The following is a 23961-nucleotide window of genomic DNA, read 5'->3' as shown; positions in this document are numbered from 1 at the left end:
CATCAACAATTCAAAGAGATTTATGAAGCCCTATGTTCACTACAGCATTATTCAAATAGCTGAGATGTGGAAGCAACCCCAGCGCCCCTTAAATGATAAATAAAGAAGATGTGGTACATATATACAAAGGAATACTACTGAGCCATAAAAAAGACAAAATCATCCCATTTGTAAGAACATGATGGACCTTGAGCCTATTATGTTGAGCAAAATAAGCCAGATGGAGAAAGACAAACACTGCATGATTTCCCTCATGTGTGGAAGATAAACAAAACAAGGATAAAGAGAAAAGATTAGTGGTTACCAGAGGGAAAGGGGTTTAGGAGGTGGGTTTAAGGAGTAAAGGGGCACATATGATATGGTGATGGATAAAAATTAGACTGTTGGTGGTGAGCATGATGCAGTCTATACAAAAACTGATAAACAATAATGTACATCTGAAATTACAAAATGTTATAAACCATTATGACTTCAATAATATAATTTTCAAAAATAAAAAAATAAAAGAGTTAAACAAACAAAAAAAAGAACGTGGAATACCAGATTCTGAGAGAGAGGAAAAGTTGCTCTCTAGAGAGCTGATTGAAGGATCATGAAATACGTGGGTAAATAAACTTTTCAAATAAGAAGAAACCTGCAGATTTCCAGACTCCACCCTAAAAATGTATTCAGCAGGACTGGTGTGGGTGCTGGGGATCTCTATGTGTCCTAAGAGCCCAGGTGAGTCTGTTTGCGTCATGTTTGGGATTTGCCAACCTATCTGACTCCCCCAGTAACCCCAATTCTGCCTCAGTCACACCAAGTCTCAGAGAGAGATTCTGAGGTTCTAATTTCCAGTGGGCAGTGGGGGTCACTACAAAGAGGCATTAGCGGACTTTTCTGGGTTAACTGAGACTCACAGAGGGAACTTTCTGGAAACCCCAGGGCCTGTGTGTCCCTCCTCTAACCCAGGTTAGGGAAACTTCTTAAGTTACCAGCACTTTCTCTGGCCTTGAGGGTGTGTGTCGGGGGAAGGAGCCACGGTCTTGCTGCTGTGGCCCTGAGAAAAAGGGTGCTGTCCACAGGGTGGGTGACTTCACCTGGGCCTGAGGGCTACCAGCTGCTGACAGTGCCCCCTTCTGTTCTGGGCTGATGAGGCAGATGAGCCTGGGATACAGGCCCAAACACTGTGCTCTTTCCTCTCTGCTGATTTTCTCCCACCCCGACTCCCCAGGAACAACTGTCCCCTTACCTGCTGAGAGAGGCATTCCACTGGGAACAGCCAGCAGCTTATTCCCGTGGCACACAGCACTCAGTGAGCTATTTAGCATCTACATCAGATCGCTTCACTACCCTGTTCAAATCCCTCCCATGACTTCCCGTCACTTTTAAGACAGGATGCTCTCCTCACCATAGCCGACAAGGCCTGCTATGGTCCAGCCCACGCCTACTTCTCCAACCACATCTTTCATCCTTCTCTATCTTTCCTCGCCAGCTCCACTGCTGGTCCTAGAACAGGCCAGCCTCATTCCTACCTCAGTGTCTTTGCACTTGCCGTTTCCTCCTCCAGGAATACTCTTCCTCCAGCTCCTCACATGACTCCCTCACTCACATCTCCACTGAAATGTCACCTCCTCAGAGAAGCCTTTCCTGACTACCTTGTGTACTACAGCACCCCTTCCTCACTCTATCCTCTTATCCTATTTTACTTTTCTTTCTAGCAATTATAATTACTTGAAATTATATTGTTCACTTGTTTCTTCCTTTAGTTTGTGGGTGCCTTGAGGAGAAGGGCTTTGATCGTCTCATTCACTGAAATATCCCAAGACACCAGCACAGTGGCTGTTAGGTAACAGCTGCTCAATAAATATTTGTCAAATAAATGGATGGATGGATGGGTGGATTGGTAGATGTAACAGAATCTTCTCAGTCCTGCCTCTCCTCTCCTTTCACACACACACTTGCACATCCAGAGGGAAGTACTCATCAGGAAGTACTCATCTGCATTTCTTAAAGAACCTGCCTGAGCCCTGCCCCAATTTACATAGCCACATAGTGAGCAGCCATACCCAAGGGCCCTTTTTGGAGGCAGAAGGTCTTAGAGGACCAGGTACCACATGTGGGAATGCACTTGAAGGGAACAGGAGGTTTGGGGCCTGGCCTTGGACAAGCTGGATTTCAAGTCACACACTGTTACAGAAAATCATTTTATTGAACACTGGGGCCAGAAAGGGCTGGGAATAAAGGAGCATGTGAGCCTCAGGGGGGATGCTGCTTGCCTCTTCATCCTGTTCCTGCTCCAGGGAGCGGGTCTTCCTGGGTCTCTTTATTCTGCCTCCTGAGACCCCAGGCAGGAGGCTCCCTGGGTAGCCACAGATTGCTTCTTTCAGATTCAAAAAGCCCAGCTCCTTCTGGTTTGTGCTGGTAGCTGCTGGCAACGACTCAAGCAGGAGTCCATCTGGTAGACTGGGCCCCTGATAAAGCTGCCCTGCACAGTCTCTCTGCTGCTGCATCCTCCTCAACTCAGAGTGCACACTTTTCTTTCTTCTGCCCAAGAAGGGACTCTAGAGGATGGAGCAGAGGAACAGCAGGTTTTCTTCCAGGCCAGCTTCAGTCCTGGGATGCTCAGAGCAGCCTCTCATTTCAAACCTCAGTTGCTGAGGCTCCTTGCCCAGGGCCAGTTAGTATGGAAGGAGGCTCCTGGAGGAGAAAGGCTCAGACAGAATGGCTCAGCTTCTAACCTCCGATGGTGGGTGGTGGGGTTCACTGCAGGAAGAAGCATTAGATGTCTCAGGCTGTTAAATGTTTGCCCTCTCTACAGAATGGCTCAGCCAGCAAGCTTCCACAGGGTCTGCCTCCTGCCACCGTGCTGCAATCGCCGAATTTTGGTTTTGGGGCAGCCTAGGTCTTCGTCTGGCTCTGCCACAGCTCGAGGTCTCTTGAGCCCCCACCTGGGAACTGGCTTCTCTGCTTCCACCTTTGCTGGGGTGGCCACAGGAGCATCCCCACAGGCCCGGCAGCCACCAACCAGGCAGTATGTCTCTCCATGCCAGCCCATCTGGGTTTCTCCACACCCTCGGTAGAGGACATGGTATAGACAAGGTGTAGGAGGAGTAGTGGGAGCCACTGCTGCTGGACAGAAAATCACAACTGATCAGTCACTTCTGCTGGACACAGTGTCCTGCCAGGACCTCCCCTCTCTCACGTCTCTCTCAGCTTCTGGTTGAAAGCCCTTTCATCTGCTTGGCATCCACATCACAGCCTTGACCCATCACCTCTGAGTCCCCTAGAGAAGGGATGTTGGCGGCAAAAGCAATTCCCTGGAGCCTACGGCAGCAGCAGACCAGGAAATCTCTTCCCCATTTCCAGAGAAAACTGTAGAACCCGAAATAATTGCAATCAGGATCCCCTCCATCTCTCCTTTCACAATAGAGAAAACATTTCTTAAGCTCTGTCACTTCTGAGGCGTTAATGGAATTGCCTTTCAAGTTTTGGAGAAAATAATCTAATCTAAATTGGTTAAGAACCCCTTTCACCTTGGCAACTCCTCTTGGGCCTCGTTCATTCCACCTGTTTCAACCACAATGAACTCTAGCCCTCTGATACTTTTATCTATGTTAGAAGAAAGGCCAGCTACTGAGACAAGAGTGACCAGGAGGATGAAAGCCAGAATCTGGGAACCAAGTCTAGGCTCACATCAGCCCAACCTCCTGGGGCACCATTTCCTCAGCCCTCCAGGCTCAGAATCACTTCATCCCTCCCCTTGCCTCCTCTGTTCTTCCCATCAATATGACATCACTCTTTCCCCCACTACTCAGCAGCTCAGTCTGGGATGTATCTGAGGGGACTCACGTGGATGTCTACATCACAGCACAGTGAAGGTGCCTGGGCTGGAAGGTGAGGGTCAGGGTCAGGGTCAAGAGTGGCCTTCTACAGCTCTTCCTCAAACCGCTTCATTTATCACTTTCTAACAAAAATGCACTTTTGCCAAGAGGCCAATCAGGAAAGGGTCTGAATGGAAGCATCTTGTAGCCCAAAGGGGAAGGCTACCTTTGTAAACCTTTCTGAACACTTGCCCAAGGGTGATGTTTCACTGGTTCTCAGCAGTGAGCAGGAACACTGTGGGCCCCTGAGGGGGCCCTGGGCCACTGGCATTACTTACAGCTGGGGATGTTCTGAGATGTGGTGGGCAAGCCCAAAAGGAACATGTGGCAGCCAGGTGAGGTTGTGTGTATACCAATGCCTCTTACACAGATGCCCGCACTAGGCTTACCTGCTCCGTTGCCCTCCCAGGGGACAGAAGACAAGTTCGAGTTAATATAGAAGATCCAGTCAGACATTCTCTCTCAGGCAACCTAACAGATCAGTATCTGGTAGAGAACTAGTCGAGAAGTTTCCCTAAGAGCACCACGTTTGCGTGGTTATCCTGCCATGGAAACTGTGAGGTTTGTGAGGTCATCACTACCCAGTGAGGTCACATAAGGAATCTGTGACTTGAGGGGCAGGCTTCAGGTTCCTGAGGTTTTGTAGAGGAGAGTAAGGTTGAGGCAGAGAGGCATCCTGCCCGGGCCCTCACACCTGGCCCTCCCCACTCATGCCCTAGTCAAGTAGCCACTCCCTGTGGAGGATACTTGTGGGCTGGCACAGCCTCAGGGACCACAGGAGGGCAAAAGAAACCCATATTCTGAGACTGGATGGAGAGGCAAGATTAGCTTAAGAGACAGCCAGGTTGTATGTCACTGACCCTAAGTATTCAACAGCTGGAGAGGCAGAGATTTGTGTGGATTGGAAATGAGAGAAGGCACCTGGATGGTGGGCCTGAAAGACAAGTGAGATTTGGACCCATGGAGAGGAGGGAAGATATTCCAGGTGGGAAGAATAAAAGCAAAGACGAGCTCTTCCTGATCTTGTCCTGCTTCAAGTGTAAATTCATAGAACCTTCACATTTTCACAACTGAGGACTCCAAAACCCGAGAAGTTAAGGGGTCTACCCAAGGCTACCCAGGTAGTGGAGAGGTGTTCTGCTCCATGACAGGGCTCCATGTTGGGACTCCGGATTTGCGGCTGACAGAAACATGAGGACAAGCTCATCACATTCCAGGGACACTGGGAGAGATGTTAAAGGTGCCCAAGGCAAAATGACGGTCCTGAATGACATCGCAAAGTGGGAAAGATGGGCCCTTTTAAACATGAAATTCAAAACAAATTCATGACAAAATGACATCATACAGAATGACAACACATGGGCCGGCCTGGTGGTGCAGCTGTTAAGTTCGCACATTCCGCTTCTCAGCAGGCTGGGGTTCGCTGGTTCGAATCCTGGGTGCGGACATGGCACCGCTTGACAAAAACCATGCTGTGGTAGGCGTCCCACGTATAAGAGGAAGATGGGCATGGATGTTAGCTCAGGGCCAGTCTTCCTCAGCAAAAAGAGGAAGATTGGCAGTAGTTAGCTCAGGGCTAATCTTCCTCAAAAAAAAAAAAAAACCAGAGTGACAACCTAATCATTACACTCCTCTCTCCTCCAACAGGGCAAACAATGATAATCCCATCAGCATGAAAGGAAGAGATGTGGGCTCAGCAGCAGCCCAGCTGAAAAACCTGATCAACGCTGTCAAAAGGTGTTACTACAAGCCGATCTGGTCCTACTCGGAGGAGGAAGAAAGAAACAACTCTGCTCTTAGCCTGATCAGGCCCATGGGAAGGAACTATATTTCAGGCAGCCTTTGATACAATGTCACCAAGAACTTCCCAGCAATAAGAACCTTCCTTAGGAAGGGGCCCCTGTGGCTGACCTTGAATAAGCAAAGATGGGACATTTGTTGACTGGGGCTGTTGCAGAGGGGATGTGCCCAGGAGGTAGAGACTGCCCGGGCTACTATTTCAGAGGTTGGCCAACCCCAGTTGAGAAGCAACTTCTCTCTACTCCTAAGTTGCCTGATCAGTGTGGTACACGATAGGACAGATGAAGTCAGGCCTAATTAGAGCAGACTGCTTTTGGGGAGGGCTCTGGAGGAGGTTCATCCCGGCAGGTGGGCCAGCATGAGACCCCTCAGATTCTCTAAGGCTCCAGAGAGATTACTTGTCCAGGAGCACCCCTCTGCTCTGGTGGGGGTACTGAAACTTTATCCGCACCTGGCTGGGTCTCTGGGGAAGGTGGAACAGCATACACAAAAGGTTTCTCAACTTAAGAGGGTTTGAGACTCACCTGGGGAGTACACAAAACAACTTAGAAATACTCATACATGGATTCTTGGGCCAACCCTCAGAAAACTTATCCAGATCGGGATGGGGGCTAGGAAATCTGCCAGGGCCGCGGATGTACACAGTGCTCATCAAACCATGCTGTGGCGGCATTCCACATACAAAATAGAGGAAGACTGGCAGAGATGTTAGCTCAGGAACAATCTTTCTCAAGCAAAAGGAGGAAGATTGGCAACAGATGTTAGCTAAGGGCCAATCTCCCTCACCAAAAACATCTGCACTTTTAACATGCTCCTGGGCAATTCCACCATAGTGGTCCAAATAGGGTGACCAAATTATTGTCTAAACTGGGTCACTTTTGAGAGTCAAAGTGGGCAGTATTAAAAACCGCCCCAGGCATAGATGTAAAGAAGGAATATTCAAGGAAAATACAGATGTAGAATAATTCTGTGCATGTATCATATTTGAAAAAAACTAGCATGGTGGTTAAGAATACAAACCTTGGTGCAGACAAGACTAGATTCTGTCCAACCTACTTGTCTGATTTTGAGTAAGTTCTTTGTCCCCCTGAGCTTCAGTTTCTTCATATGGAAAAGAGAGCTATGATTGCACATTTAGTACAATATTCTCTTTTGGCAAAGGCTGCCCTGGGCCCATTTCTGCTGTCTGAAACTTTATCATTTTCTGTGTGCAAGTATTTTTAAGTTGTTTTGTGGAGTATTATATTTCGACTCTCAACTGTTTATTACTTTAGGCAAAACTTATATCATGCAGCAGAGACTGGAACCTATAAGTCACAGGATGCTATACACTTATTTTGCCAGTTCTGTAAAACAGTTTAATCCCCTCTCCTCTTCCTCTGCCACCAAGAGACAGAAAAGAAGGCAGAGCCTGGAAATGCACAGCCAGCCACACTTCTGCGTCAGTCTGCCTTGTATTCTTCTGCCAGTACTTCTCAGAGATTTCACCAAGAGTGCCCAAACCTGCCATGGGCACTGCTGGTGAAGATTTCTCCCTACTGCTAGTTACTTCACCTTTCCCTTTTCCTGGGAACTTAATGGGTGTTTTAGGGGCAGGAAATAAAACCTAAATGTTTACAAACTAAAACCATCAGTTGAAAGACCCTTTGTCCTAGGTGTGATAGTTTGGAGTGTGAATCTTCTCAGAATCCAATGAATTCTGCTCCAATGGTAACTATCATTAGGGGAGATCCATAAAAACATCATTTATTGTTAGAAATCATGATATAAGGCAAAGCCAAAATCTACTTTATTTTTCATGAGTCATGTGAAAGACTACAGAGAGCCATGCTCAGAAGTTCACCCTCCCGTGCTGGCCAGCAGCTTACCAGGCCTTCGGGGAGGTGACTGGGCAGCCTAGCACATCCTAATGACAAGTGTGCTCACCCACCCAGGGCACAGGGAAAGATCTCTGTTATGGCATCATATTTAAGCCAGCTGCAGTCAGGTTTGCTGGGGCAAAGGCTCTCTCACCGAGGACCCTAGTCCTGGAAGGCTTCTCCTCCGGCGAGCTGCCAGCTCAATCTTCTGAACCAGGCTCACATCCCAGGGATGGGTCACAAAGCTAATGACTGTTCCTGGCACGTCGCTTCCCACTCGGCCCACCCTCCCCGCTCTGTGGCTACAGTCTTGCAAGGTGAGAGGGAAATCGTAATTGGTACCCAGCTCCGCGTGGGTGCTGTCCAAGCCGTGAGAAGCTATGTCTGTGCAGAGAAGTGTGTCTCGGGAGCCCTTTTGGAAGCGCTGGAAGATACCTGCCCTCATTGAGGCTGGCATTTGTCCCTGCAGCCTGAGGTGTTGGATTTTGTGGTCATCTAGAATATAGCCTAGCCAGTTCACAGTGCTGGAGCTATTACAGAACACCAGAACTGCTTCCTGAGGGGCCCGTCCTATATGCTCTGTCATGCTGCTTGAGGATCTGTACCAACTCAGTCACCTTCTCTGCTCCCTTCAGCCTCATAAATGTCTGTCTGACATGGGATGTGACACAGTGGAGCTTGGAGCTGGTGATAGTGGCTAGAGAGTCTGGGCTGGCAACTTGACTCAGCAGCTGGCTTACACCTTCGGGAAATGTGGCCCCCACCAGCACTAACTGAGCTTTGGGATTGAAGGGGTCTTTTAAGTCAGCTGGGCCTTCCGCTATATGGCTCTTCTCCAAGATGTAGTCCACTAGTTCCAGGAAGCTTTCATCCAGCAGTGTGTCTGCCTCATCCAACACCAAGAGGGAGAGGGGCTCCAGGCTGATCAGCTGTCTTTTCAGGGCCTTCCACAGAGCTCCCGGAGTGACCACTAGTACATCTGCTGGAGGTTGTTTGGACAGTGGCAGCTTGATCCTACTCCTGCCATGGCCTCTCCCTAGCTCCCACACCTGGAGGCCCAGGGAGCTGCCCAAGGGCTGGGCCACGGCACGGAACTGTTCGGCTAACTGTCTCGAAGGCACAAGGACCAGGCATTGAGGAGCAGGGATACGCTGGGAGTCCAGGTGTGGCCGGCCCAAGAGCAGTTGAAGCAGAGGTAATAGGTAGCTGAGAGTCTTGCTACTGCCGGGGTCTGCAGCGCAAAGGATGTGGCGGCCGCGAAGTAGTGAGGGGATGGTGCTCGACTGCACAGTTGTAGGCCAAACGACTTCGGGAGCAGCCTCCTGTAGCATGAGCCGCACGCGAGGCTCCAGACCCAGACAAGTGAAGCCCATCAGTTGCATTTCTGTACACTAACAAGCACTAACTAGCAGGAAGAGAACTCAAGAATACCATCCCATTTACAATCACAAGAAAAAGAATAAAATACCTAGGTATAAACTTAACCAAGGAGGTGAAAGACCTATAATTGAAACTATACTGAAAGACTATGACTGAAAACTATAAGACATTATTGAAAGAAATGGAAGAAGATGTAAAGAAATGGAGGGCTGGCCCAGTGGCCAAGTGGTTAAGTTCACACTCTGCTTCGGCAACCCAAGGTTTCACCCATTCTGATCCTGGGCACGGACATGGCACCACTCATCAAGCCATGCTGAGGCGGCATCCCACATGCCACAACTAGAAGGACCCACAACTAAAAATATAAAACTGTATACCAGGGGGCTTTGGGGAGAAAAAAGGAAAAAATAAAATCTTTAAAAAAAAAAGAAATGGAAAGATTCCATGCTCATGGATTGGAAGAATAAATATAGTTAAAATGTCCATACTACCTAAAGCAATCTACATATTCAATGCAACCCCAATGAGGTTCTTCACAGAAATAGAATAAAGAATCCTAAATCTCATATGGAACAACAAAAGACCCCAAATAGCTAAACCAATCCTGAGAAAAAAGAACAAAGCTGGAGGCATCACAATCCCTGACTTCAAAATATCCTGCAAAGCTGTAGTAGTCAAAACAGCATGGTACTGGCACAAAAACATATACACAGATCAATGGAACAGAATCAAAAGCTCAGAAATAAAAGCACACATCTACAGACAGCTAATCTTCGACAAAGGAGCTAAGAACATACAATGGAGATAGGAAAGTCTCTTCAATAAACAGTTTGGGAAAACTGGACAGCCACATGTAAAAGAACAAAAGTAGACCATTCTCTTACACCATTCACAAAAATAAATTCAAAATAGATGAAAGACTTGAAGGTAAGACCTGAAACCATAAAACTTCTAGAAGAAAATATAAGCAGTACACTCTTTTTTTTTTTTTTAAGATTGGCACCTGAGCTAACATCTGTTGCCAATCTTCTTTTTCTTTTTCTTCTTCTTCTTCTTCCCAAAGCCTCCCAATATATAGTTGTATATTCTAGTTGTAAGTCCTTCTGGTTGTGCTATGCGGGATGCCGCCACAGCACGGCTTGATGAGTGGTGCCATGTGTGTGCCCAGGATCCGACCCAGCAAAAACCCAGGCCACAGAAACAGAGCATACAACTTAACCACTCAGCCACGGGGCCGGCCCTGGCAGTACAGTCTTTGACATCAGTCTTAAAAGGATCTTTTCAAATACCATGTCTACTCAGAAGAGGGAAACAAAAGAAAAAATAAACAAATGGGACTTCATCAGACTAAAGAGCTTCTGCCAGGCAAAGGAAATCAGGACCAAAATGAAAAGACAACCCACCAACAGGGAGAAAATATTTGCAAATTATATATCAGACAAGGGGTTAATCTCCATAACATATAAAGAACTCACATAATTGAATTACAAAAAGAAAAGCAACCCGATCAAAAGTGGGCAGAGGATATGAACAGACATTTTTCCAAAGACAATATACAGATGGCGAACAGGCACCTAAAAAGATGTTCAACATCACTAGTCACCCGAGAAATACAAATCAGAACCACACTTAGATATCACTCCTAAGTGATATGGCTTATCACTTATGGCCATAGCACTTATGGCCTGTTAGAATGGCTATAATCACTGAGATAAAAAATAACAAATGTTGGAGGGGGGCGGCCCAGTGGCACCGCAGTTAAGTGCGTACATTCCGCTTCGGCACCCCAGGGTTCGCTGGTTTGGATCCCGGGTGTGAACATGGCACCACTTGGCAAGCCATGCTGTGGTGGGCGTCCCACATATAAAGTAGAGGAAGATGGGCACAGATGTTAGCTCAGGGCCAGTCTTCCTCAGCAAAAAGGGGAGGATTAGCAGCAGATGTTAGCTCAGGGCTAATCTTCCTCAAAAAATAAATAAATAAATAAAAATTTTAAAAAATAACAAATGTCGTGGAGATGTCGTGGAGAAAAGGGAACCTTCATACACTGATGGCTGGAATGTAAACTGGTGCAGCCACTATGGAAAATAGTATAGAGATTTCTCAAAAAATTAAAAATAGAAACACCATATGACCCAGCTATTGGGTATTTATCCAAAGAACTTGAAATCAATAATAAAAACAGACTTATGCACTCCTATGTTCATTGCAGCATTATTCACAATAACCAAGATTTGGATGCAACCCAAGTGCCCATTGACTGATGATTAGATAAAGAATATGTGGGGGGGCCAGCCCCGTGGACGAGTGGTTAAGTTCAAGTGCTCTGTTTCAGTGGCCCAGGGTTTCACTGGTTCGAATCCTGGGCATGGACCTAGCACTGCTCATCAAGCCACGCTGAGGTGGCACCCCACGTACCACAACTAGAAGGACCCACAACTAAAAATATACAACTATGTGCTGAGGGGCTTTGGGGAGAAGATGGAAAAATAAATAAAATCTTTAAAAAGGAATACGTAGCTCAGGGCCAATCTTCCTCAGCAAAAAGAGGATTGGTGGCAGATGTTAGCTTAGGGCTAATCTTCCTCAAAAATATGAACAAATAAACAATTTTTCAAGAAAGTCTTCTGGGACTTTGTTTCCATGTCTTTGGTTATTTGTGACCATGTACTAGTTGTACATAAATGTACAATACTTATTAATTAAATAATTATTATGGAGGAGAGATGGAGAGTTATTGCTTAATGGTTACTGAGTTTCTGTTTGGGGTGATGAAAAAGTTTCAGGAATAGACAGAGTGACACGACATTGTGAATATTTACTGCCACTGAATTGTACTTTTAAAAATTGTTATGGGCTGGCCCAGCGGGGCAGTGGTTAAGTTCACATGTTCCACTTCGGTGGCCCGGAGTTCGCCGGTTCAGATGCTGGGTGCGGGCTTACGAATTGCTTGGCAAGCCATTCTGTGGCAGGTGTCCCACATACAAAGTAGAGGAAGATGGGCACGGATGTTAGCTTAGGGCCAGTCTTCCTCAACCAAAAAAAGAAGAGGATTGGCGGTAGATGTTAGCTAAAAGCTAATCTTCCTCAAAAAGTAAAAAAAATAAAATTAAAAAAAATTGTTAAAATGGCAAATTTTATGTTATATATATAACCATAATAAAATTTAATTATTAAAATATTTAAAATAGAAATGAAAACTTAAAAATTGTTGTGGAGGTTCTTTGGGGGTCTAGGGTGAAGGTGCCTTCTTCCATAGGAGATATGCTTTGATTTCTGCAAGACACCCATAGATGCCACCAGTATAGAAACAATTCAAACTCTAATTTCCTGCTTGACACATCCTGAATCCTGAGAATGTGAATCTGCAGGAGAGGTGGTCCATTCAGTGATTACAATCTCCCAGGGAGAGGGTTTCCTTCCTTCTTCCCTCCTGCTCTACTTCAGGCCCAGACAATGCTCCTCCCAGTCCCTGGGGCTGAGGTGGAGGGGAGCCTTTTTGCTTGTGATTCGCCTGAAGGTACACTCCCTTGAGGTCTAAGCTGAACGCTGGAGGTCTTCCATTAGACTCCTTGCTCCAAGTTGGGTCTGGGCTTTCATTTCTGCAGCTTGCCCTTCAAGGCCTTGATACTCACAGCTTAATTTCAGCAGATGCCCTCAAGGGCAAATGCAGGCTCTTAAACTCAGTTTATCTTCCAGGGTTCTGGCTGTCTCTTCAGATGTTGGCTTGGTAATTCTCTGCTTTCTTGTTAGTTCTTTAATGCTTTTAAAATGTTTTAAATATGTTACCCTGTGTAATAGTTGTTTTCAGCTGAGCTATTTCACCATTACTGGAAATGGAAAACAGAAATGTATTTTCTTCTAGATTTTGTCTAGTTTGAATGTAAGATTCAAGGTTTTAATTCACCTGACAAACACGGAGCATGTTAAGGTTTCTTTGTTGTTAGTAATAGTTAGCATGTCAGATTTTCCATTTATCACTTGTCATCCTAAACAAGTATCTTCACTACTCAGCCCTTCCTTTACACTGCTGTCTCACTGAGCTTAACTTGAAGTTACTTTCACATTTTCACATGTAATTTTTGACCCGCTCACCTAAGTGATCCTCTCAGCAACCTAATAAGTGTTACATGTTTCAGCTTCTAATATATACTGATGAAAGATCAAATACACTGTGCCACTAGCGAAACAGTGTAGAGCAGAGCAGGGCAGCTCTAGGACCTTCGTTCTCCTTGTATGTCCTTGTTATGCATAACATCTGGATAGACACATCTGGATGAAATTTAGCTACTAATTTAACCATTTGGTTGCTGAATTCCAAGACAAGAAATAATGGATATGTTCAGTTTTATCTAATTAGTATTCTCTGACTTAATAATTTTGCAAACTGAATCACTTTACAAACTAAATATAGAAAAGTTATTATTATGGTCTGGTTTCTAAGCAACCATTTCATTAAGAAAAGGACCACTTGGGAAAAACATCTGTTTGTCAGTAAGGTTCTGCTGTCATCATATAATTTTATGGTGAAAAAGTCATGGTCACCCTGTGCCTTAGTAATCCCTAGTTGTGAAAAGGTCAACAGGGGTACTACAACAGAGGGAGCCCACAGTTTCAATCTGTGCTAGTCCCTGAAACTTGTTATCATGAAACAATTCAGTTTTCCCAAACAGCCAAGTAATTTAAAAAACATTATCTTCTGATCTTAAAATCAATAAATGTTCATACTAGGAAATGTGAAAAATATAAGGAAAAAGGTACGAAGAAGAAAATAAAGACCACTTTAATTTTTGACACCTTCATGTCAGATCTCATTTGAAAAACGAATTCCACTGCTAAAAACTAATTATTTGAAGATCACTGGACTAAATAACTCCATATGGTTTTACCTTTTTCATCTGCAATTAGAATGCTTTTCATCATGGTTAAGGGCTATGTGTTGGAAACTGAGTCCAGAGATTTGTAGAGATAGCCAAACATATTCACCGCATTTCATGAAAACAGGCTTAAAGAGAGACTGCATTATCTGGCAGTGGTGAGAAGGTGACAACAGATGTGTGTGGCATGACACATCACATATAACATGTTATAAAACTTCCTTGCTAGGTCAGGTAGATGGTCTAACACAGTGATTTTTCAAATCCTTTTGTTGTTGTTTTAAAAGCAGCAGAACCTTATTTTCACATGAAATCTTTAGGGAAGGCTCAATGAAAGAGAGAAAAGCAGAGCGCCTGGTTTGAGTGGGGTTGCCTGGAGCCCACCCAGCCCACCCCCTTCTTCACTGATCTTACGGGCCCCATAGAACACAGGCATTCATGCAGTCCTTCCTGTCTGCAGGCTCCTCTCTGTCACAGTACTGCGCTTTGCTGCTCCTTCACTCTGGAATACTCTTCCCTCCCTTCTTTACCAGGTTAACTCACAATCTAATCACCCACCAGATCTCAGCTTATGGGTCGCTTCCTCCTTCCCTTCTCTGTCAGGTAAAATGCCCCTAACACAGGCTCTCAGGTCACTGTGTATCTTTCCTTCACAGCACCTGTCAAAGTCACATTTCACATTTGTTTGTGTGATTACGTGAATTTGCTCTGCTCCATCTCTCACCCACTTCTGACTGTAAATTCCAGGAAGACAGGGCATGACTGTTTTTCTTAGCAATGTACCAAGCATGGCGACCTTGCACATAGTATGCTCAATAAATATTTGTTGAATGAATGAACATTTTAAATCACTAAGAAAAAAAGTCAATGGCCAAAGATGTTTTACAATTCTTTCTGCCTCTATGTAAAGTCAGGTTACCAATAATGGAAATCAAAGTTGGACATAAAGTGCAAAAGCGCTTCTAAAACAGCCTTCTCCTAAGAAAGAAAACTTCAGCAATCATGCCCTGGCAGGTGGACGGGAGAGATGACCTAATTAGGTCTTTGGTAGCTCAATGTCTTTGATCCATTCCCTGGAGGCGCAATTCCTTCCCAACCTTCCAGCCTCTTCAGGGACAGCAGAGATACCACAAGGTCAGGAAACAAAACCAAGTATCAAAGTCTAATGTAAGAATCGAAAAATGAGTTGCCAAAACTGTACAGACACCATTTAAGGGCACTTTTTGACCAGTGCCCAAGAGCTCGATGTGATCAAAGAGGCGGAAACTGATGCTTTAATCAGTTAAAAATGTTAAACTTACGATTCAGCAACAAAAGGAACTATGTCAGGGTTAATAAAAAATATAATTGGGTTCATTAAGTGTGTGGACAGCTTCAAGGATCATCTTAATCACATCTGGTGGGATTAGGAATTTTAATTTGTATTTGAAATGAAGGGTAATGTAGGCTGCTTGCTTTTTAGTTTGGGAGGGAAAAGTGAGAGCAGGGTGCCCCTCCAGCTGTTACCTCAAAGTAGTTCCAACAAAAGGGATTGATTCCTTAGAGAGTAAACTACTATTGTACTTAAAGATAAGTCTAAAGAGGAACTTGCTGTTTTACTTGTGAGCTAGCTCTCTATTTTATCCTCCTTTACTTGCCTTCAAATTCCAACTTTACTAAGGAAAGAGTGGCTCCAGGGCAAAATTTAAATAGCTGTTCTGCAGGGAAGGTACTTATACCTTCTTAATAGCTTATAAAGTAGACATTTAAGCAACTGACTCTATCCCAAGGCATCTCACAGTCGCATCCTTGGTAGTGAATCCTGCCTTTGTGACAGCTAGCTTACATGAACAGGAGGTAAAGGATTTGAAATGAGCCCTGGAAACCAAGAAACTCAGAAGTATTTAATTGCTTAATATTACTGTCTGCAAGAGCAGAGGCCATGAGGATTTCAGTTAAGGTGGGAAAATAGAATGGGGAGAGGAGGGAAGTAGAGACAGGTATAAGAGCCTTGGCTCGAGTTGATTCCAGACTCCATCACCCACTGAAATGGGGAGCTAAATATATTAACTCTTACAGGGTTGTGGGGAGAAGTAAATGAAAAAATGTAAGTTACATCTGATATCTGGTTGGTGCTCAATAAATCACGAGTGAAGATACGAACAAAAGAAACATAAGAAATAACCATCAATACACAGGATACTTTCAAATCCAGGAAGCCATCACCAAGACATTACTGGTGGGCTGGCAACAAGACTTTAAAGGCTCCCTAGAGACACAAAGAAAAGCTGAGATGCCTTGTCTTGGCATTCCAGCAGCCGGGCATTGCAGCCCGGTCCCACTCCTCCCTTCACGCCCACTTTGCTCCACTAACAATTTGAACTGCCGACCATCCCTTAGACTTGCCCTGCTCTTGAACATCTTCCTACTTTTGCTTTTCTTTCAGCATTAATCCCCTCACTCCATCTGCACATGTCTAAATCCTGCCCACCCCCTCGTCACAGTCGTAAGCTCCAAGAAAAATTACTGTTCTGAATTTTTAAAGTTTCTTTTTTATTTTTAAAAGTGCATAACTCAGTGACTTTTAGTATATTCATAAGGTCGGGCAATGATTACCATCTAATTCCAAAACATTTTCAACACTCCCCAAAAGAAACCTCATATCCATTATCAGTCACTCCCCATCTTCCCATCTCCTCCCATTCTCTGGCAACCACTAATCTACTTTCTATCTCCATGGACTTGCCTATCTTGGAGATCTCATATAAATGGAATCACATGATATGTGGTCTTTGGTGTCTGGCTTCTTTCACTCACCATGTTTTCAAGTCTCATCCATCTTGTAGCATGAATCAGTGCTTCATTCCGTTTTATTGCCAAATAATATTCCATTGTATAGATATACTACATTTTATTTATCCATTCATCAGGTGGTAAATATTTAGGTTGCTTCTACTTTTTGACTATTATGAATAATGCTGCTATGAGCATGCATATATAAGACTTTATGTGGACATACGTTTTCCTTTCTCTAGGAGTGGGATTGGTGGGTCATATGGTAACTATGTTTAACCTTTTGAGGAACTGCCAGACTGTTTTCCAGAGCAGCTACACCATTTTACATTTCTATCAGGAGTGTATGAAGTTTCTGTTTTCTCCACAGCCTCATAATTTGTATTGTTTTAAAGTAAGTTATTTCTCAATGTCATTTATTGGCATCAGAAATGCAACAAAAATCAAAAGTTCTGTGCAGAAAGCTACATGCTTACCTAACCCACAATCTCAGTAAACTACATAAATCCCAGGACGGATTTCTGAAGCTTCTTTCCTGATGCTCCTAAAATGATGCTGATACCCTCAGTGCTGAAACAATAATGACCATCAGCAGGAAGAAGGACAGGCAGTGTGAGGTAACACACACTCCCATTCCACTAATGGAAGATGAGTTTCAAAGATGTGTATACACAAAGATTGCTTAAAAATAATGCTGTAGACATTGCCAAATGACCAAAACCACACACACATAAATCAGGCAAAAATGAGACCAGCATATTATTAAGTTATAGAAAGGGTTGATTTTAGAGAGATCATTTCCTATAGGTGGACCTGGCTCTCAGCCCTTGCATCTTGGGAACAGGAACAATGTAGGCACTAGGATTAATTATTTTTCCCTGTGGCAAGAGCACAGTCTTCAGAGCCAGAGAGATTTAAGACTCAAATCCTGACGCTGACACTTAATATTTGTGTCACTTTGGGCCAGTTTCTTAACCTCTTTGAACCTCAGTTCCCTCATCGGCAAAACAGGGAGAATAATTCCTAACTTGCAGGATTGCTGTAACTGGCACATAACAGGCACTCAGTAAACGGTAATTTCTATAATACTTATTGCCATTTCTCTTAAGTGGCAATTACCAGGGCAATCTTGCAAAGAGAAAATAACTAACCATGAAGTAACCAGTTCATCTTTTACTTATAGATAAAAGTACCAAACTGCTAAATATTCTGATGCAAATGTGAATATATCAATCTTCAATTGATAGAGGGAACCACTAGATAGATATTCCAAAAACGAAGCTGATATAAAACTCAAGTGTTGTGGGCTTTTGTATTTCAAAAGAGAGTTTGGGAGAGGGGAGAAATGGGTCTGGTCCCAATTCCACCACTCCCCCAAATTTTGTGACTGTAGGCAAGTCAATTCTTCATTCATAGAAGGATTATAATATCTACTTTTATTATATTTCAAGATTGTTGACAGAATCAAAGATTTTTAGATGATTAAACATTATTCAATTTTAATAAATATTATTGATAATCATAGTATCTGTTTTCTATTTTAAAAAGCACAACAATAGGGCCAATTTCTACCATCATTTGAAAAGTTCTAAAGAAATAATCTAGTGTATTTGGAGGGAAAAAACAAGATTTGGAGGCCAAGAACAAGGTTCAAATTATTTGCTATATAATCTTAGAAAAGGGATTTAACTTAACAAAATCTTTAGCTATAAAATGGGTATACTTGGGGCTGGCCCCGTGGCTGAGTGGTTAAGTTCACGTGCTCTGCTGCAGGTAGCCCAGTGTTTTGTTGGTTCGAATCCTGGGCATGGACATGGGACTGCTCATCAAACCACGTTGAGGCAGCATCCCACATGCCACAACTAGAAGGACCCACAACGAAGAATATACAACTATGTACCGGGGGGCTTTGGGGAGAAAAAGGAAAAAAAGAAAATCTTTAAAAAAAATGGGTATATTCATATCATACCCCAAAATTAACTCAAAATGGATCATAGACCTAAATGTAAGAGCTAAAACTATAAAACTCTTGAAAGAAAACACTTGGAAGAAGTAAATCTTCATTATCTTGGGTTAGGCAATGACTTCTTAGAAATGACACCAAAAATGCAAGCAATAAAAGAGAAATTTGATAAGTTGGACTTCATCAAAAGTAAAAAGTTTTATGCTTTAAATGACACCATCAGTAAGAGAACAGACAAACCACAGAATGGCAAAAAATATTTGCAACTCATATACTTGGTAAAGAACCTATGTCTAGACTATGTAAAGAACACTTACAATTCAATAATAAAAAGACAAATAACCCAACTTAAAAATGGGCAAAGAATCTAAAAAGACATTTCTCCAAAGAAGATATACAAATGCACAATAAGTTCATGAAAAGATGTTCAACATCATCAGTCATTAGAGAAATGCAAATCAAAACCACAATGAGATACCATTTCACACCCACTAAGATGGGTATAATTAAAAACAGACAATAACAAGTATTGGCGAGGACGTAGAGAAATTGGAACCCTCATACATTGCTGGTGGGAAAGTAAAATGGTACAGCCACTTTGGAAAAGTTTGGCAGTTCCTCAAAAGGTTAAATATAGAGTTACTATGTGACTCAGCAATTCCACTCATACATGTATACCCAGGAGAAATGAAAACACATGCCCACACAAAAACTTGCACAGAACATTCATAACAGCATTATTCATAATCGCCAAAAGCAAAAACAATTCAAATGTCAACTGATGACTGGATAAACAAAATGTGGTTAATCCATACAATGAAATAGGGGCCGGCCCCGTGCCCGAGTAGTTAAGTTCACGTGCTATGCTTCGGTGGCCCAGGGCTCACTGGTTCGGATCCTGGGCATGGACCTACACACCACTCATCAGGCCATGCTGTGGTGGCATCCCACACAGAAGAACCAGAATGACCTAGAACTAGGATATCCAACCACGTGCTTGGGCTTTGGGGAGAAAAAAAAAGCAGAAGATTCGCAACAGATGTTAGCTCAGGGCCAATCTTCCTAAAAAAAATGAAAATGTTTTAAAACAATACAATGAAATATTATTCAGCCTTAAAAAGGAATGAAGTACTAGTTCACACTACAACGTGGATGAACCTCAAAAACATTAAGTGAAAGGAGCCAGACAAAAAGACTACACATGTTATGATTCTATTTATATGAAATGTCCAGAATAGGCAAATTCATAGGACAAAAAGTAGATTAGTGGTTGCCAGGGGCTGGGGGTAGTGGGGAATGGAAAGTGACTGATAATGCTTATGGGGTTTCTTCTTGAGACAATGAAAAAGTTTGAAAATTAGATAGTGGTGATGGTTACACAACTCTCTAAATATACTAAAACCTATTGAATTGCACATTTTAAATGGGTGAATTTTAGGTATGTAAATAAAAAGTTTTAAAAAATGGGGGTAGGGGCCAGCACCATGGCCGAGTGGTTAAGTTTGCGTGCTCCATTGCCGTGGCCCAGGGTTTCACCGGTTTGAATCCTGGGTGCGGACATGGCACCACTCATCAAGCCATGCTGGGCGGCATCCCACATGCCACATCTAGAAGGACTCACAACTAAAAATACACAACTATGTACCAGGGGGCTTTGAGGAGAAAAAGGAAAACTAAAATCTTTAAAAAATAAAAAATGGGGATAATGTCTACTTCCCAGAACTACTTGAAGAATTTACTGAGATAGCACATATGAGAGACACTTGCTAAATGCTCACTTGTTAATTAGGTGGTACAGAAACCAGGTTAGGACATAAAAGAAATCTCCCCATTTCAAGGACATAAATGGAGATGATAAACTTCACAGGCCTGCATTCCAAATTTCAATGCCAGATCCAATTAGACGGTCCTTCAAGGGATAGAATTATTTTCAGTTAATGGTTTCCCAACTTACTTTATTTGAGGTAGGAATCTGAGAATGAGATAGGGAATTCAGTCTCTGACAAGTTAAGACTCGAAATCCCGCTCAGTTTGAAACTCTATAAAAACAGTTCCACCTTGTATCTACCTTCCCCCCTTCTGGGCCTTTTGCCTTCCCTCCCCTTGCTCTTTGGCCAGAAATAAAAACTCTTCTCTGAAAGGAAGGGTGGGAGAGTTAGCACGATTTGTCTGGGCATGTTAAGATGTCTAGATTCTCTTCACTACACACACTGACATACTTTCGCTTCCCATGCTTGGCTCAGAGCCTAGGAGTTTTTTTCTTTTTCAATGAGTCTGGTAGTTTTATCCAAAGATCCTTTTGATACTGATGGGGATCACTGGGATCCCTGAAATGTATCTGTCTCTGGTGTTGCTTTCAAAATGTCCTTTAAATAATGGAAAGTGACTGAGAGGACAAACGAGCAGATCCTCGGTAAGATAAATAACCCGGCTATATCTTATCTGAAAACATCACTTATTTATTTATCACATTCATTATTGCACATCGATTTCAAAAGCAAAATGTGAAAAATATCCCAAAACATCTAATATATCTTATAGGACTCTCAAGGACATATTTTAACTCCTATTTTGGAAAAGGGCTTCCACTCTTTACCTTATATACTTCCTTGTTATTTGAATTTTTTTTAAAACAATGAGAATACTTAATTTGGGTAATAATAGTGATGATAAAACAAACAATGAAAAAGAGAATAAACAAGGAGTCTAAAATGGCCATAGTCTAAGATTAAGTCTTCTATTTATAAACTCTGGATTGTAACTGGAACTCAGAAACTTCATATACAATTCTCTGTACGAAGAAGCTACTACTGAGGACCTGGGAGCAACTGCTAGAACTAAACCAACCATCACTTTCTCAGTAGGGCTAAAAGGAGATGCAGACAAAATTAAAATTTAACTCAAGGGGAATTTAGTTCTCAGACTGTTGTGATGGACGGATAATACATTCATCAGAAATTCCTCCATCAGGCATCAATAAGCATCTGTTGAATAAATGAGCTTATTTAATTCCCCTCTGCTCTGTGCCTAGACTGTATGACAGAGTTGGTGAGAAATTACAAAAGAAATCCAAAATACCAATAAATTAAGCAAAAAGTAAATTGTAACTTTCACATGGAGCCATTCAGGCAGCCTCGAAAAGGAACACTTTAAACACACACACACAGACACACAAACACACACACTCCCCACAATTAAATGGTACTCAAACCACAGCTAAGCACCCCTTGTACTGCAGGACATTTACAAGTGGGCTGGTCGTGTCTGACTGGGAGTCCAGAATGGCTTGGCTCCTGGAGTACTTTAGGCCTGGGCAAATGACATTGGCAACACAGGTGGGAAAATTCAGCTCTTTCCTTTCCTAATGGGAAATTCACCTAAGGCCTTGGCCTTTAAGTGCATGTTACAAACACCAAAAACATCAATTAATTCAAACTTGTTCATCATGGGGAGCTGAGAACAGAAATTACACCTCAACCTCCCATGTTCTTCATCACCAAATTAGCTACTAACTGATTAGCACACCAATTAAAATTACTAAAAACAAACACAAAACCAACAGTTGAGATTTTTATAGCAGACCCTAGAGGCTAATGAGCTCAATGTGTTAATCAGATAAGATGCTTATTCCAAACAGCAACGTTGCCATATTAGAATGACACACACTGCTTCCCGATAACCCCGTCATAAAAAATAAATCAATGAGAAACATCTCCTTGACAGTATTATAGTTTCTAAAGAAAAGTACAGGGTGACTTGTTTTCTGAGACTTATGAATTATCAGCATTTTAGGTTCTTGCTTCATTGATTTTATTTCCGTAAGTACCATTCGTTGTTTCGAGGCTTCCTGAACCCTATCGAGTCCCCACGTCTGCTTCTCACCCTTTTGGGAAGGGTGCCTAATTCTCTATACTCCTTTTCATGAGGCCTCTCGCTAGATTTGGAATCCACAAATTAATGGAGATGGGAAGAACAACAAAGAATGACAAAAGAGAAATAAAATTATTGCAAAAAATGTTTTGATGAAGAAATATTATATATTCTGAGACTCTTTTACTTAAAAGAGAGAGCAAAAGTGCATACTGACAGTAGTCAAGCACATAAGAGGCCAATGTAATGAGAGCTCATGAGCCAGCCATTCTTTGCCTCCTTGAATTAGAGGAAATGGGATTTAATCTACAGAAGGATAAGTAGTCATGTGTCGCTTAACACTGGGGACATGTTCTGAGAAATGTGTTGTTAGGTGATTTCATCATTGTGCGAACATCATAGAGTGTACTTACACAAACCTAGATGGTATAGCGTACTACACACCCAGACTATATGGTACTAATCTTATGGGACCACTGTCATATACGTGGTCCATTGTTAACTAAAATGTCATTATGCAGTGCATGACTTTAAACATAAATAAAGACTTCCTCACCATTATGAGACATTGAAACTCTATAGGGACCCTTTGGGAACCCTCCAGGAATATTATCAGTGTGACTTAAATTGAGTCTTAGCTAGGAGGCAGGAAGATGGACAAAATGACCAGCAGTCCTGTGCCTCTCTGACTTTAGAGACCTTGTGAAAATCTTTGATCCACAGACTCGAAGTCCTTTAACCAGTACCAACTTACCCTGAATAGCAGACAGATATACAAAGGTGTCTTCATGCTCCAAGTTCTCCAAGAATATCTGGAACCACAAAACACAGCAATGATATGATGCACAAAGAACAAGCAAGATTTAAGAGACCCTTATAGCAGCCTCAAAAGAATAAATGCTTTTCTTCTTGTTTATTTTAGCTAGACATTGGTCTGACTTTAGAATCTTGTGGGGAAAACAGTATTTATGTTTTAAGTCTCATTTTTATAATAGTTTTAAAAAAGGGTAGTGATTAGGAGGAGATACTTCTTAAAGTAGTCAAGTATACGCCAGAAGTAAGCATGAAAACCAAAATCTGGAAGAACAATCCTCAATAGTTTTTCTACTACAGCCATGGTGGACAACATTCTCACATATGACATGACAGACTATAGGCCATGACACACAAGAGGGCAGGTTTGGGGTTATTATGGCACATTTGCTATAATTTGATCCTTTTCTCTTGCACTCAGAAATCATGTAGAAATGCAAGCGAGAGACAGAGATGTTATTATTGGGATAACCTTGAATCTGTTCTAACTTATGTTTAAAAATCTTTCGCAAATTTTAGCACTTCAATTGACATTAATAACAGATTACTCTCAACATATCTCACAATTTAGGAAGTCACCAGTGCGTGTCAACTGCAGGGGGTACAGCTAATCTAGAAAATATGACAGTAACATGTTAGGTTTAGGCCCTAGCATGAGGGCCAGAGAAAGATAGTGGCCACGTGCCCATGTTCCTCCTGCTTGGTGTCTAGGGGAAGTCTGGGGTGCTGTTCAGTATGAAAAGGTGTGTCCTTTGCTGGCACAG

The 23961-nt window shown here is 42.8% G+C and overlaps 2 protein-coding genes across 6 annotated transcripts in view; both read right to left on the bottom strand.

Moving 5' to 3' along the window:
- Positions 1 to 23961, bottom strand: part of TANGO6 (transport and golgi organization 6 homolog) — a 192532-nt gene that overhangs the window by 105030 nt on the left and 63541 nt on the right. For 4 of the 5 annotated variants that reach the window (XR_011538493.1, XM_070613763.1, XM_070613764.1 and 1 more), the window contains exon 14: positions 23139 to 23196. Coding sequence is in view for 4 of the 5 variants with exons in the window: in XM_070613763.1 (XP_070469864.1) it covers positions 23139 to 23196 (58 nt within the window). In the remaining variant the exon portion in view is untranslated. Of the gene's footprint in view, positions 1 to 2172; positions 3355 to 23138; positions 23197 to 23961 lie in introns of those variants that run through there. The other variant, XM_070613765.1, reaches the window with a different exon arrangement.
- On the bottom strand, positions 7621 to 8990 carry LOC103549720 (probable ATP-dependent RNA helicase DDX28). Its single transcript, XM_008518251.2, is given in 2 exon segments — positions 7621 to 8072; positions 8074 to 8990. Coding segments are annotated over 2 exon segments (1257 nt in total). The 5' UTR covers positions 8905 to 8990; the 3' UTR covers positions 7621 to 7646.

Source organism: Equus przewalskii, chromosome 3, assembly GCF_037783145.1.
Source record: "Equus przewalskii isolate Varuska chromosome 3, EquPr2, whole genome shotgun sequence".
Classification (NCBI taxonomy): domain Eukaryota; kingdom Metazoa; phylum Chordata; class Mammalia; order Perissodactyla; family Equidae; genus Equus; species Equus przewalskii.
The sequence above is the reverse complement of the archived record's forward strand: the minus strand, read 5'-3'. Positions and strand labels throughout refer to the sequence as shown.